This window comes from Squalius cephalus (assembly GCF_949319135.1).
Source record: "Squalius cephalus genome assembly, chromosome: 3".
Lineage (NCBI taxonomy): Eukaryota > Metazoa > Chordata > Actinopteri > Cypriniformes > Leuciscidae > Squalius > Squalius cephalus.
In genome coordinates, this window is record NC_137124.1 from 26726633 (window position 1) to 26741807 (window position 15175).

The following is a 15175-nucleotide window of genomic DNA, read 5'->3' on the forward strand; positions in this document are numbered from 1 at the left end:
CAGAATGTCCTGTACCATGGGCGGATGTGTTGGCTTTAGGTCAAACTTACAAAACAAGCACAGAACGTTTGAAAAAAGTCATGTGACCCACATACTTTGACTCCAAACAGACTCAACTGTGATAATGATAACTAAAAAAGAAACAGTATTTCTCATGCCTCCTATAAAGAGATGACATACTATGTATCCTAGGGTTAATAAGGTGATCCGTCTGCCTATTCCGGCGGAATGCACATTCGACAGGCGTTAACGAAACCATTAAGTTCTCGTCTTTTTTAAAGGAACTGCTTTTTAAACTTAAAGATATCCTGTCCTTTAATAATAAGGGTTGTTTTATGTGACCATTTATTCAGGTAGGCATTTGCGTTATTAGGCTGCAATGAGGCGTTTACCTTTCACATCACCTCAAGATGGCGTCACAGATCCATTTTCTCTCTGGCGTTCTCAAGGTCAAAGCGATCAAACATTGCGGCTTCATGCATGATTTCGATTACAGACAGCTCCATCTTTAGGCAAGAGTGGAAAAGTCTTACAAATATTCCCAAAAGCAGTCGTAAGTAAGACCTGGCCTCGTGAAATTATATTAATGTTCAATCAGTGTGTCATGCTTTAAATTATTTGTAGGCATAGGCCTAACAGACACAGTCCTAGTCTGTGCAAGAGAATGTCTTTCTCCTCATCTTTCTTTCTTTTTTTCATTGATGTTTCACAATGACAAATACCTATAGGCATCTGTCCAAAGTATTTGTAGTGAAAACATCAGAGAAGAGGCTTTTTCTGTTATTATAAGTCACAAATTGTGTAGAACAAACCAATGTTTCAATATGAATGTTATATTCTACATTTTTCAACATATGCACACATATTTGCACACAAGAGAGTAAAGTGTATTCCCAATACTAGTGCGCATGCAGCTCCTGTGGTGGTAGCATACCATTCATCATTATTTTAAGAATCTTTCTATATTGTGTGTGAATATGAAGCTCTGCTACAGCACACCCAGTGTGTGAAGGTGAGTTCATGCAGCTCTGACGTAAAGGCTGACGTGCAGCCACTTTGGTGATGAAGGGGGTGGGCTGCAGTGACAGACTTCTTATTGAGGAGGGGTTGCCAGACATCTAAGCACCTCCCCTTTGATTACCTCCCTTCTGTCTATGTCTGCCTCTCTTTCCTCCTCTCTCTCCCTTTTGCTCCGTCTGCCTGGCTGTGTTGGTTTCAGACAGTGCATCACACATGTGCCACCCTATGTCTCTAGTATCTCTCCACTCTCCTCCTCTCTCCTCCTCTCTCACCATGGAGGCACATCACTGAAGAGTGGATTGTTCCTCCTGTTTTCTCCTCTTCTCTCCTCTGCACTTCATTCGGTGTGTTTGGGTGTCTGTTTATTGGTGGGAATGATCGTGTCTGCGACAGCGCTGTTGGGGGCTACGCTGGGTACCGTGTCTGGAGTGTTGACACTGTGTGGTCTCTCCCTGCTTTGTAAGAGCTGTAAGAAGGGGAAACCTGAGAAAGGGGACGAGACTGATCCAGAGAAAGCCAAACCCAGTATCCTGCATACTCTGACACAGGTAAGACTGACACTCACTCTCACACAGCCATGGACCAGCTATCAGATTTGACATTTAAATACATACAAAAGAAAGAGCTTATTAAAAGAACAAAAAACACTAACAGAGATGAGAGGTATTCAACGAGTGAAATGTTCTGACTCACCTGGATGGAAGGATGGAAGTGGTGCTTACATAACACAGGTTAGCTCTCTGAGGCAGAAACAGTGATACTGTAGGCTACTAAAAAGGATTTATTTGCATGTATCAAAAGAACTCTTTCCTGGATGTAATTATGGAATGATCCACAGGTAACATTATGATGCAAATATACTATATATTACATAGTAAATCAAATGTAATGGCCATTGTATCTGTACACATGACACCTTATTTACTGGTGCATGCAAGGTATCATCAGAAAAACTGGGGTGAGATGATTTGTGGATGGTGTTTTAATTACAGTTTCAGACATTTTCGTTGACATGAATGATTTTCTTTGTGATATTTATCATATAATTTTTTCATGATATATATGTATTGTAAATAAAGTTCATTCTGAGGAATGCTTGATACTTTCCTAATGAGGAGCAAAAGATGTCTCTTTAAGATACAAAGAGAAAGAGAGAAACCAGAAAGAGACATTACAAAAAGAGCCAAAGTGTCTCTTTCTACAGCCCATTTTCTTCTGAATCTGCATCTTACTATGTGGTCATAAAAAAATAGAATATCATTTCTATCTCTTCGAGGAAGAAATATTAACATAAGCAGAGCTGCAAATTAAAAGAGAAGGATGAAAATCAGCCACCAGTATTCTTAAATCAGATCAGCTCTCTCACAGAACTCTGATTGTGTCAAAGAACATTAAATTCATCCAGTAACAGGCAGGTTTAGGACTGGTGAGGGACAAGCATGTTATTATTAGAATCTTCTCCAGAGGTAATTAGTTTAGAAATGATGTGTACTGTCATTCATACACAAAAACACAGACAGAGATGCTCGTGCACACACATACTCACACGCTGGTGTTGTTCGGTATCTGCTAAGCTTTCCCTGAAACAGTCTAGAGTCACGACTCACATAGCTGCACATACACAAATGATCGTTCTTCTGTCATGCCGGGGGCTTTCCATTGACTTGAATTGGATTTATTTTGAGCTAATGATATTTCCTATCTCCCTTACTGAAATATTATATACTGCATTTTAACATTTAACAAATGAAGGTGTCTTTCTTGTGGGGATCACTGGTTGGTGCACAAAATGTGCATAATTTCAAATTTTACTATCCTTTTGGGGACATTTGGTCATCACAATGTTGTCAAAACAAAATACAAAATATTTATATTCATGAATCATATTCTTCATATACAGGCCAGAATATGTGTGTGAATTAAATAAATGTCAAATAACAAAATATCAAAAAAAGGGCCACACAGTCACATTCAAGAAAATGATGAACAGAAGAAGGGATTTGCTGCAGTCTTTTAATCCAAATAAATGACACAATCCAGGTAACACAGGATAGCATAACAGCTCGTACATAAAACAATACAAGACAATACTAGACAAAGAACCAAGGGAACTATGGGCTATATATACACAGGGCAAACAAAGGGAGCTAAATGAAATGCAGTTGAAACTAATCAGTAACTATGGAAACAAATTGCTGGTAAGTCCATTTTAAAACAAAAATAGGTGGCAAAAAATCATTTCTGAGGTTCAGTCTTCTGTAACGTTGTTTGTTTCTTTGAATCTCCTGCGTTGTGCGCTACAGCCACAGACAACATTACACCCACATCAAACCATTAGAACAGTGGCACAAATCCCTTTCGCTATTTGATTCCGCGACATTCCGCATTATACAGTAAATTCAATTTTTATGACTGGATTCTGTAGATTTCCATCTTAAGTCTTTGAAGATATACCCAATTAAAATGTAAGCTGGGGCAGACAAGAGCATCAGTGGCAAATGCATGAGCAAAAACTGATCCTTACTCATTTGCTGATTTTGTCTAAAAGACCACCACAATGAAGACAGAATTTAAGTATCTAAAGGATCATATGACTGTGTGTGCATGTATCAGTATATATTTAGTATTAAGGTCAGTTTCATATCGAATTGTAAAATAGGCGAGCACAGTCTCATTGCACCAGTATAAATTATTAATGATGAGGGGGCAGGGGAAGATGAGAGGAATATAAGAATATCCTCTCTCGCTCCTTTCTCTGTGCACTATTTCAGCATGTTAACTGCCCACCTGGGGGAAATGGAGTATTCTGGTGTTGATTTTTCATTCATGCATGTTTTTTCAGACTCTAAACCCTTTAGTGAAATGCCCCTGTCTCATATCTGTGACATTGGATGGTGGTTAAAATCAAAGCAGAGTACTGTATTATGTAAGGTTTAAGTATGGTGATTGGAATTTCTTTTCTTCTATTTTCATCTTCAGTTCCTCTGGGATTTTTTATTTATTTAATTTTTTTATTGGGTCAGTCTAGTTTTATTGAATATACTTTTTGGTTTAGATCAAGTATTACTGGAATGTTATTACTTGGCATGATCAATATTTTCCGAATATCCCATTATAATTTTAAGAAATTGCGGCCAATCATATTATTTCCCTGTAGCTCATCATTTTTATTTTCTTTCTCTTCTTCATGTACATGTTTTAGTTCAGTGTGCAGAAGTGCACCGAACCCATCCAACCTCAAGCATCTTTGAAGTTCCCTAAAATCTACCGGCCCAAACCTTCTGTCACTTCTCAAGAGGTGGTAAACTACAAAGAACATGGAGCTGCCAACGACATGTCTGCTGCCGAGCTCGACACCTGTAACCAGGCAACAGAACGTGAGGTCTTCTCCCTCCCGTGGCAAGGTAAGCATATGACAGCTAAAATCTCACTGGTGGAGGCTTTGTGTGTGTGTGTGTGTGTGTGTGTGTGTGTGTGTGTGTGAGACTGGTTTCTCTGTGCATTCCAGTCCACTTCAGCCAGTGTGAGAAACCAGGTAATTTCAGTCAGTCTGAAATCATTAAATCTGAGGTTGACTTTATATGGAGCTGAAAATTTTGAATTGTGAACTATTAGTCATTTCACCCCTTAATGAATTAGACGCTAACTGAAATTTCGGCCATTAACATTTTTGATGTTGTTAAAATCTGTACAGATTTTGCCCGGAGCCGGAGGCTATCGTTATACTTTCATACGCATACATTGGTCTGACTCATAGTGCTCAGCATCTATCACGATAAGTAAAGGTTACATACAACATTATAATTCATGATCAAGGCCCTCCTTTATGAGAAAGACTTAATTTTATCCACCCACTATGATGCAGAGAAAGAAAGAGATAAAGAGAAGTGAATGCTATCTATCTCAAAGAATTTAACAACATGTTTGCTGTTGTTCTGAATGTCGTGCTGCATGTGCCGAGTTTATTGCTTTTATGGTTTTTTACATTTTTGGTCACACTATTCCCATTTACATTGTCTATTTTTGATCTACCAATGAAAAAGAGTTCCTGACACTACATGTCTTCAAGCTTCTAACAAATGAATCATAAACGAATCGATGATATTAATTGAATCAGATGAGTAAATGATTTCATAACTCTCTTCAGAAAAGCTGTCACTTGCAAATAACTACTTATCAATGTAACAAGAGTCACTGAAAAATCCCCACCAATAATGCATACAAAAAGAGAAATTCCCAGGAGGGTCAGAACTAACTATGGTCCATCATGTTGTTCTAGTCTCATGCAGGAATACAAAGGATTTTAGTAAGAACCCTTCTCCTAAAATAGTCTTTATTTACTCAGAACTTAATCTACACTCCCATTTATTTCCTTTACATCAGCTTCCACAGATGAAACGCCCTGCACATCTGAGCAAACCGGTGCCATGACGACAAGTAGCTCTATCCTATATCCTAAACTGCACTTCTCCATTAGTCTACACAAAGAGAGTGGAGAGCTACACATCAGCATTGTAGAAGGTAACAAACATGCATCTACTCTACTGTTTCTAGAAAGATAGTGGGGCACCTGTGGATCGCAGGTGAATCTCAGGATATTGTGTAGCATCCCTTTGGTGATGATAATTTATGATAACTTTGATTGTATGATAACTTTTGTCGCCATATGATATCTTTGCGTGAGGAACAAATAAATTAAACTAAATATAAATATATATTTTTTAAAAAATGCATGAAAATAAGAAAAGCACATAACCAAATTACTGCAATTAAAATGAAAGCTGAAAATATAAAAATAAAAGCTAAAAATTCTAATTTTTTATAAATACTATAGACCTTATGCGCCAGAGAAACAAGGGTGCAGCCATCTTTAGAATATTGTCTTTTAACTTCTGTTTTTGCGGTCGCTCTGTATATTTCTATGGCATTGCTGTCCAATAGCTTTTGAAGTGGATTTACTTAATGTAAAGTTAACGAAAGTTATCATGAGGACTAATGTTTAAAGCAGATGTCTTAACAAATGTCAGTCGACCAGGTACGATTTTAAAACTAGTTAAAGTCAGAGAATATGCCCATTATACACTACGCCATATTCTTAGAACTACAACTAGCCAAAATCTGAAGACTGGCTCTGACTTTGAAAAAAAAACAAAAAGAAGCCTTACCAAACACATCACCTGAAGCTCTAAGAGGAGCAGTTTTAAGGTCACCAGAAGGTCACACAACATGAGCAGATATCTGTAAAAAGCAGGCTTTGGTGTTGTAATTGTAATCCTCTTATGGCTCAGACAGGTGTGTTGTGTTTTTAGTGTCACCGTACAGCGTTTTTGGTCTGCTTTTGAGGCTGGACCAGAGGGGGGATTTGATATTCAAAACTCTCTGTGATTAAACCGATGTTTGAGAGAAATAAAAGCCTCTTTCAGGCAGCTTAAAGCCTCTTAGTCACATAATTACCATTTCAATAGTTGCAGCCATGATTGATATGCATCATTATCTGTAATGAGAGTAAATCTGCTTTAAACTCAAAACCTCTATTCTGCACATCCAAAGAGGAAAGAGGGAGATGATCAGTCATGCTGGTTGAGATGTAGAAAGGAATGAAAAGTGAGGAGTTATGAAAAAGAGATATGCTTGGTGCCGCTGAGGTTTGGAGCAGCTTCATGTGGCTCAATTTGTCATCCTGTTCCTTGTTATAATATGACTCATATTCTCCTTTCTTCCGCAGCGGAGAATATATCAGTGGATGCAGGATGTGAGGGATATATTTCAGGGTGTGTGAGTGTCTCTGAAGAGCAGAAGCACGCGCAGACAGCAGTCCACAAGCTCGCAGCACATGTGCAGTGGGAAGAGGAGCTGGTGTTCGCCCTCCCTGTGGAGGGCACAGAAGACATGGATGGTCTAGATGGAGAAGTGGCCCTCTCCCTTCACTGCTGTGATCGATTCTCCCATAATTCTACTCTGGGCACGATGCGCTTTAAGCTGGCTGATGTGAGCATGATGTTGGACGCTGACTGCTGGGTTGACTTACAGCCACCCAAACAGGTGAGGAACATTGCTTACAAATGTGCACAAGTTAAATCTTAATGAGGACCTATTATGGTTTTTGTTTTTTTGTTACATTTTCAACTATGTGTAATGTTGCTGTTTGAGCATGAAAAAGGTCTGCAAAGTAACAAAGAACAAAGTCCACTCCAACGGGAGTTATTCTCTATATCACTAAGCACTGTTTCTGAACTCCCTGAAACACCTCGATTGTAGATTTCTTCAAGGAATTTACTTCACAATATTCCTCATTCAAATATTTCCTGCCCAAGGCATTATGCAAAAAAGGGGGCGAAGCCTGATTTTGCATTAATAACGTGTTGAAACTCACAGTTATGGTAAGGCGTGGAATTTCCAAAACATGCTGGAAGCAGTTGACCAATCAGAGCACATTGAGCTTTTCGGAAGGAGGGGTTTCACAGAGGCTGGAGGCTGCAATGAAATTGCATACTTCCCTACTATATAGTCGGCGAAAAACGTCTAGGTTACTAATGTACGTCGGACTGACGTCATGGGGTCCCGGAAAGCGCCATAGCCACTGAACTGTGTTACAAGTGTTGGAGACGCAGATGCTGGCAAGCTGCCGCGTGCCCTTTTGGCAAACTGCTCTCATAAAGTCGTAACCTACCCAGCACACCATGTAAGCCCAAGGGATAGTCCTCCATACCAAGCGGGATGGAAGGGACATTGTTTTCTTTGATGGCGGTCGAAGCTGCTGTTCCTACCCCAGGGAAGAGTGCTTCGGAACTCAATTTCCGTTTTTCAGCCATGACCAAAATGCTGGGGAACCATGCCCAATCCCAAAGGAGGGGAACGCTACGGAGACCACACCCTGCCCGAAGGGTGGTAACGTTTGGAAGTACACATATGGACTGACAGTGCTACATATGGAAGGTCTCTGTGGTAGGTACTACCTAGCCAAGGAGGAGCTGTTACGGTGCAGAGACAGGGAAGAGCAGAACAGCACATGGAAAGACCCAGGTTTACCGTGTCGTGGACAATACACATATGGGATTACCAAGGGTCACATCATATGGGTATCTAGTCAAGTACAAGGGCTGACCGGCCGGACATGCACACAAGTACTGGGCCTGTGGTCAGATGCCTCCGCGTCTGACTGCCGAAGGATGCTGGAGGAATTTGATTCAGGTTTCGCCGAGAGGGTGAGCAAGTATCTGAAGAGCAAGTAGGTGCTCATCTCCCCCTGTTAGAGGGAATGGCGCCGCAAATGAGACACCGAGCCAGTCTTCCAGTACATTACCTGTTTGTACCCAATACACGCGAGGAGACAGGCTCTGCCCGGATATTGTAGAATCTCGCAAATGTGTTAGGTGTCGCCCAGCTCGCAGCTCTGCAGATGTCTGCCAGGCAGAGGCAACACCCAGAGTGGACTGGTACACCAAGGTGATGGCATCCACTATCCAGTGGGCCAACCTCTGTTTGGAGACAGCCTTTCTCTTCTGCTGACCTCCAAAGCAGACAAAAAGCTGCTCTGAGCTTCTGAAGCTCTGCATGTGGTCCACGTAAACATGCAGTGCATGAACGGGATACAGCAGTGTGAGGGCTGCATATGCCTCCTCCAGGGGCAAGCTCTCCAAGTCCTCCTCCTCCAAGTTCACCACCACCATTCACTGACCAAAAATGCCTGCAGGTCCCCCATCTTCTTGAAGGAAGCGAGCAAAGTCAGGAGCACTGTCCTTAGAGACAGGATTTTAAGCTCAACTAACTCTCAGGGACGCATATTTGCGTAGGCCCTGGGGCCAGCTGTGTGCCAGTGCATCAGTGCCGAGGGTCACCTCGGTCAGGGAATAGAACAACTGGCAGTGGGACGTGTCCGGGGGGGGGGGGGGGGGGATAGATCTACCTGTGCGGTCCCGAAGCGCCTCCAAATAGCTGGACCACCTGGGGATGGAGTCTCCATTCTCCCGGGAACGTGAGCTGTCGTGAGAGCATGTCGGCCGCACGATTCAGCTTGCCCAGAATAAAAATGGCATGCAGAACCCCGGCTCAGAACTACCCTCATCCATTGAGCGCTTTGGCCTGCAGGATGGCCATTGCATGCAAGGTGGAGACGGTCTATCCAGCGGCACTGTGAGGCTTAGCAGCCAGAGCTGCCATCATCTCACAGGCGCTGGACGGGAGCCACTCAGATTCAGAGTTGCATTTTTTGTTTTTTGAACATTCAAGCATGAAAAACTATTCTAGTAGACCCCAAAAACAAAATCAAGACTTTGTAAAAGAGCACAATATGGCCATTGCACATTTAGAACTTTGAAATTCGGCTTCATGATACAGTCAATACGAACTTTGTCAGTTGGTCATTATCACAAAATAAACCTCATCAGTGTGAGTCATTCTTTAATTAGAGTGGCAAATGAGAGGCAGAATTTGTAATGTACAGTATATATATATTAAATAACATTTATCGGTATGTATTTAAAATGTTTAATATATATTCAGTAAAATTGAAGCTTAAGGACATTTTGACCAATTGAATTAATTTTAATTAAACACAAGTGGTTAGGCTTATAAGCACTTGTAACTATTTATTTCTGTGCTGTGGTGTTACCACTATTTCCACCAAGAGAGGCAGTAACACCACAGACAAATAAGTACAAATCCAGCCTTTTGTAAAATGGAGTCTGTCTGCCATCATGATAGTTTAAAGAGCATGGGACATTTTGGAAATAAGACTTCATTTATCAAAATATAGATTAAAATATGTAAAATCCGGAAGTTGCCAAAGCAAACATAATACACATATGCAAACATTTTATGATTTATTGGTATTTAAAGTTTATTTCAACTGTTGCAAAGTAGACACCACTTTGCAAGAATGACCCAAATATGTGCCCGCTAAATCCCATTTGACCGACCAGAATAGAGTATTTCAGAGGTCTATGTAATAAATAGGAATTTAAACATAAATAATTAAATCACATTAGTGTGGACAATGACTATGAATGTACATAATTATAACTGATTTATATTTATTGGACTTTAAAAAGTGTTCATCCTATTCCTGACTGAGAACTTGTGTGCAAGTGTATGACATATATTTGTTGGCAGAGAGTTGAAAAAAGTCAGCCAGGCAATCATGCTGGAGTTCTGTGTTGGAATGTTACTGATGCAAGTGAAAACATATTAAAACATATAAACACTAAAACATATACAGCACAGCAATAGAGGTAATATACTTTTGACACACTTTTCAATTGCCATGGTCACACACTTGGTGTGAGATGAAGATTTTGTTATGGGATGCTTACTGTGTTTGTATTTCTACAAGTGCACATATTGACAGTTTAGAAAGAGCTCAGACATTTCTTTTGGACTTCCACATACGTGCAGGTTACTGCGCATAAGAGGTGGTAGGAGAATAGATCTGAGTTTATTTTAGGATACTGTACTCCCTCCGTACCTTGTTTGTTTAAAATCAGTCTTGTGGGTCCCAACTCATAGATTTAAGCACACACATAAACAAACACATGCATGCATTCCACCCCCACTGCTGTGCTATCTGTTGATGTCATAGACCTCCAGAGCAGGAGATCTTTATCTGCGTCATCACACCTCCCAGAGGAGATCTGCTTCTAACAGATACACACACACACAGACATGCCAGGAATTACTAACTACCATTGGACTGCAGAGAGGATGAAAGAGAGGGAGAAAGAGAGAGAGAGCGGTAGTAATGCCTGAGCGGGCCTAGAGGTATTTGTGTGTGTGTGTTTGTTTGCATGTACAGTATGTAACGTGTCAGGGATGAAGAGGATGACGCAGGTTGAACTGGGTAATGAGCACCACTCAGAATGTATTTGTTCAGATACGACAAGATGTTCACACTTTATTATTGTGTGTACTCTTATTTATCATATGATTCATGTTTGATTATTCAGGATAGGGCTTTGGTTTATGATGCCTAAGATGCTAATATGACTATGAATAATGATTGCAGTACCTTAAAGCTTTCCATGTTGTTCGTTTGAATAATATTTATCAGTATTATGTCACTGTGTTCATCGCCACTGCACTGGAGTAATATCAAACACAACGGTTTAATTAATCCAATCTTGTCAGACCTGAATCAAAAGCACCAGATTATATTTCAGTAAAATGCCATGCTCTGCTCATGCAGCTGATTAAGTGGGGCTGACTGAAGGCAGGGGCAGATTTGAAAAAGGTCATGATGGTTATGAAATACCATAATTCAGAGTGTTTAATCAGAGGGCTTTGCTGACAAATTGACAATTTAAAATGACCACCTTTTGCCCTGAGAGAGGAACTGGTCACATTCAGTCTGCTTCATAAATTACTAAAACATTTGCATGAAATGATTCTTTATGCAATCAAAAGTCAAGTTCATTAACCCTGCAAGAAGAAATTATGATTATGCAAATTCGAAAATCTCTTTTTATGTGAACACAGAGTTAAAAAGTAAAATTGCCTGACACAAAAATGTATTTTAACGTTAATTATTTTATTCAAAAACTTTTACCCAAGAAGCATTTCAAGACTTTCAACCCAAAGTTTTCTTTTTCAGCAGGAAGTGACATCATCAGCTGGAGAGCTACTATTGTCGCTCAGTTATCTGCCAGCAGCCAATAGACTTGGGGTGGTAGTAATGAAGGCTAGAGGACTTCAGTCAGACAAACTGAAAGACAACATAGGTATTTACCACAAACATACCATCATAACGACACTCAAATCAATGTGAAAAATAACATTTATTCCAAATCAACTATTAAGATGGATGTGAAAAAGAGATTCAGCAGTTCAATAATAAACTACTGGTCAATATTTGGATTAATAATTTTTAATGTTATTTAAAGTCACCAAGGCTTTATTTATTTAATCAAAAATACAGTAAAATCAGTAATATTGTGAAACATTATTACAAATTAATAGAACAGTTTTATATTTGAATATATTAAAAAAAGATTCCACTTAAGGCTGCTGAAAACTTTGCCATCACAGGAAATTACATGGATTATGGATAAATTATATGGATAAAATATATCCATATAGCAGTTCTTTTAAATTGTAATAATGTACAACATATTCACAATATAACTGATTTTACTGAATTTTTGATAAAAAAATAAATGCAAAAACATTCTTTCTTATTCCAAACTTTTGACCGGTAGTGTGCATGTACACACATTAAATATATCCATCAATTTTCCAAACCGCTTGTCCTAAACAAATACATACAGTACATACAATATTAATGTCAATATTTTAGGTGTAATAAAGAGAGTACTGTACCTGTATGTTCTCTGATAGATCTGTCAGTAAAGTTGACCTTGAAACATCAAAATGCCAAGCTGAAGAAGAAGCAGACGCGGCGAGTGAAGCACAAGATGAATCCGGTCTGGAACGAGATGATGATGTTGGAGCTGCCCAGTGAGCTGCTGGCTAAATCCAGCGTGGATTTGGAGGTACTGAACCTGGCCAGTCCCGGGACCCTGCACCCCCTGGGCCGCTGCATGCTGGGGCTCCACACCTCCGGCACCGGCCTGCAGCACTGGAAACAGATGCTAGATAATCCACGCAAGCAAATTGCAATGTGGCATCCTCTATACACCTAAGAATGTTAATATTCTCCAAACCACCACCTATACACAATGTCCTTGGGTTTTTACAATAGTACTCTATTCCTGTGCAAAAATATGTAGTTCTCCAATATACTAAATATTTAAGTAGATTTAATGAATGAACCCAGCTGTTATCATTTCGTAATATGAAACTAACTTCTCTGCAGGTAAAGGCTAAACTACTTGTTACACAGTAGTTTAGAGTATTTTAATGTAAGCAGTGCTGCATTTAACTTTGGTGTTGTTATTAATGTGTGTTTAAAATACTCAATGCTGTTTTAAACTGGTCCGAGTTGGAGCCATCCTGAAATTAGTCTAATGTGGTTGGAACACTTAGAGAGACACCAAAACATTCAAACATTTCATTTTTAAGATTAATATCAAACATTTTTGTTTTCCTGTTATTATGGATCCTCTTCGTCCCACTGTCACAGCTGGAATGATGGAGCCATGCTCACTAACTGTAGATTGTAGCTAGTATATTTACAGTAGTAACGCACTAATTAAATAAATATACAGGGTCTCAATACGGCAGCTTTACTCTTCTCAAGATGCACGCATACAGAAATAAATGTAAATGTATCACTGTCTTCTAATTATATATATATATATATATATATATATATATATATATATATATATATATATATATATATATATATATATATATATATATATATATATATATATATATATAAATAGCAGGAAATGTATACTACTAACGATTACTCAGTTTGGAGACCTATAGGTATTTCACTTATCGGGCTACAGATCCTGATGTTGTAAAATGTTGACATTTTGTCTCATTAAAGGGATAGTTCACCCAAAAATGAAAATTCTGTCATCATTTCACCCTCATGTTGTTCCAAACCTGTATCAATTTCTTTCACAAAACCACAAAAGAAGATATTTTGAAGAATATGGGTAACCAAACAGTTGATGGGCCCCATTGACTTCCATAGTATCGAGAAAAAAAAATACTATGGAAGTTAATCAGGCCCATCAAATGTTTGGTTACCCATATTCTTCAAAATATCTTCTATTGCCCTGTTTTATTCTAGAAATGTATTTGAGTTTTACCAGGAGTGCACATTCTACAGATGACATGCCTAAAACTGACGTTAATAACAGAAATATTTAGGCCTCTTAAACACAAATACTAACCACAACTGCTTCACTAACCAATGCATCCAAATGCCACTAAAACAAATTGTATGCATCACATTTAAGCTTCTTGGAAGGAATGCATATTTTGTGCTAAAACCAACACAGTAGTCATTCAACCACATGGCAAATCAAATCAAACAGCTGTATATGCAGCTGTAGCCTATATGAAAGTTTTCAGCCCAGTCACTGTTTGTTGTACATCTCAAATTGCCCGTCCGTCATCTTTTCGGTGCAATCATTATCGGATTTACATGATTTCTGTGCTTGATACTTTTCCAGAGAGGGATCACTGTTAATCACTGAAATCTGATCCATCTGTATGACTTACTGCATAACACTCTTGATTTCATACAGACAGAAATGTATTTCTATTTTTAACCCACAGATATGCTTGAAACAAATAACCTTATGTTGGAGTGAAATAAAAACTCTTTTCTCAAAATGTGCTATTTCTCATGTGTTTGCTTCAGAGATTTGCTGGATCTATTTTTAGGCATGGTCAGACATGATAGATGACACATAGATGAGCAAGAGCAAGCAAGGAAGTGACAGATATCCAGGCCAACAACACCTCCCACAAACCACACCAAACGAACACACACTGATGAATGTATGAGAGAGAGAGAGAGAGAGAGAGAGAATGGAAAACAAAATGGGGAGTGTACTTGATAAGAGCATATTAAAGTCATCTTTCTTTTACCACAGTACCCAGTCTTATTATGTCTGTATAATCAGAATGGACAGGTCCAGTGTCTGTCTGTCTGCTCGGAAGCCTTGAAAATGGCACAGGATACCAGCAGTAACTGCAATGCATCACTGATGAGCTACTTGCATAATCCCACTGATAAAAAAAACAAAAAAACTCCCACCTGCTAGATATTGCCCTGCCAGAGCTAAAAATGATTGTGCTGGCTCGCTCTTCCTGGAGGAGCTGTGTGTGTGTGTGAGTGAATGAATATGTGAACACACTACACGTCACATGATAAATTACTTTAAGCTTGCTGTCACTAGCAAGCATGTTTAAACACAATATGAATGAGAAAAAAATTGCCTTATTTCAAAAGAACCGAGCAACGGGCTCTTCAGGTTAAATAAAATCGCTAGTGAATTCATAAGTATGTTTTGCAACTGAAAAATGTTTCTGATCAAGTGATAAAGTGGAGAGAATGACATGTGTTTCCTACACAATGCATATCTAAAATATATTCAGAGAGAGAGAGAGAGAGAGAGAGAGAGAGAGAGAGAGATCTCATTAAAGTTCTCATTATGGTTTTATATGTGAAAACCGCAAAATTAAAGCTCATTATTTTCTTTGCCCAGCATGGACAGCAGACAAAAAAAACATGTTG

General features: G+C 39.1%; 1 protein-coding gene across 2 annotated transcripts; it reads left to right on the plus strand.

Moving 5' to 3' along the window:
• Positions 1–1126: 1126 nt before the first annotated feature.
• Positions 1127–13246, plus strand: syt13 (synaptotagmin XIII). 2 transcript variants are annotated; one of them, XM_079866296.1, is made up of 6 exons: positions 1127–1568; positions 4223–4424; positions 5404–5541; positions 6746–7062; positions 11609–11732; positions 12349–13246. In XM_079866296.1, the coding sequence occupies exons 1-6, from the start codon at positions 1155–1157 to the stop codon at positions 12651–12653; spliced, it is 1500 nt and encodes a 499-aa protein (XP_079722422.1). In that variant the 5' UTR covers positions 1127–1154; the 3' UTR covers positions 12654–13246. The 2 variants fall into 2 exon arrangements, with proteins under 2 accessions (XP_079722422.1, XP_079722421.1); XM_079866295.1 differs by having other exon boundaries at positions 1128–1568; positions 11606–11732.
• Positions 13247–15175: the final 1929 nt, after the last annotated feature.

Coding starts and splice junctions, on each gene's coding strand:
- syt13 (XM_079866295.1), top strand. CDS start 1,155: ATGTCTGCCTCTCTTTCCTCCTCTCTCTCCCTTTTGCTCCGTCTGCCT. Junction 4,425..5,403: donor CTTCTCCCTCCCGTGGCAAG/GTAAGCATATGA, acceptor CCTTTACATCAG/CTTCCACAGATGAAACGCCC. Junction 5,542..6,745: donor ACACATCAGCATTGTAGAAG/GTAACAAACATG, acceptor TTTCTTCCGCAG/CGGAGAATATATCAGTGGAT.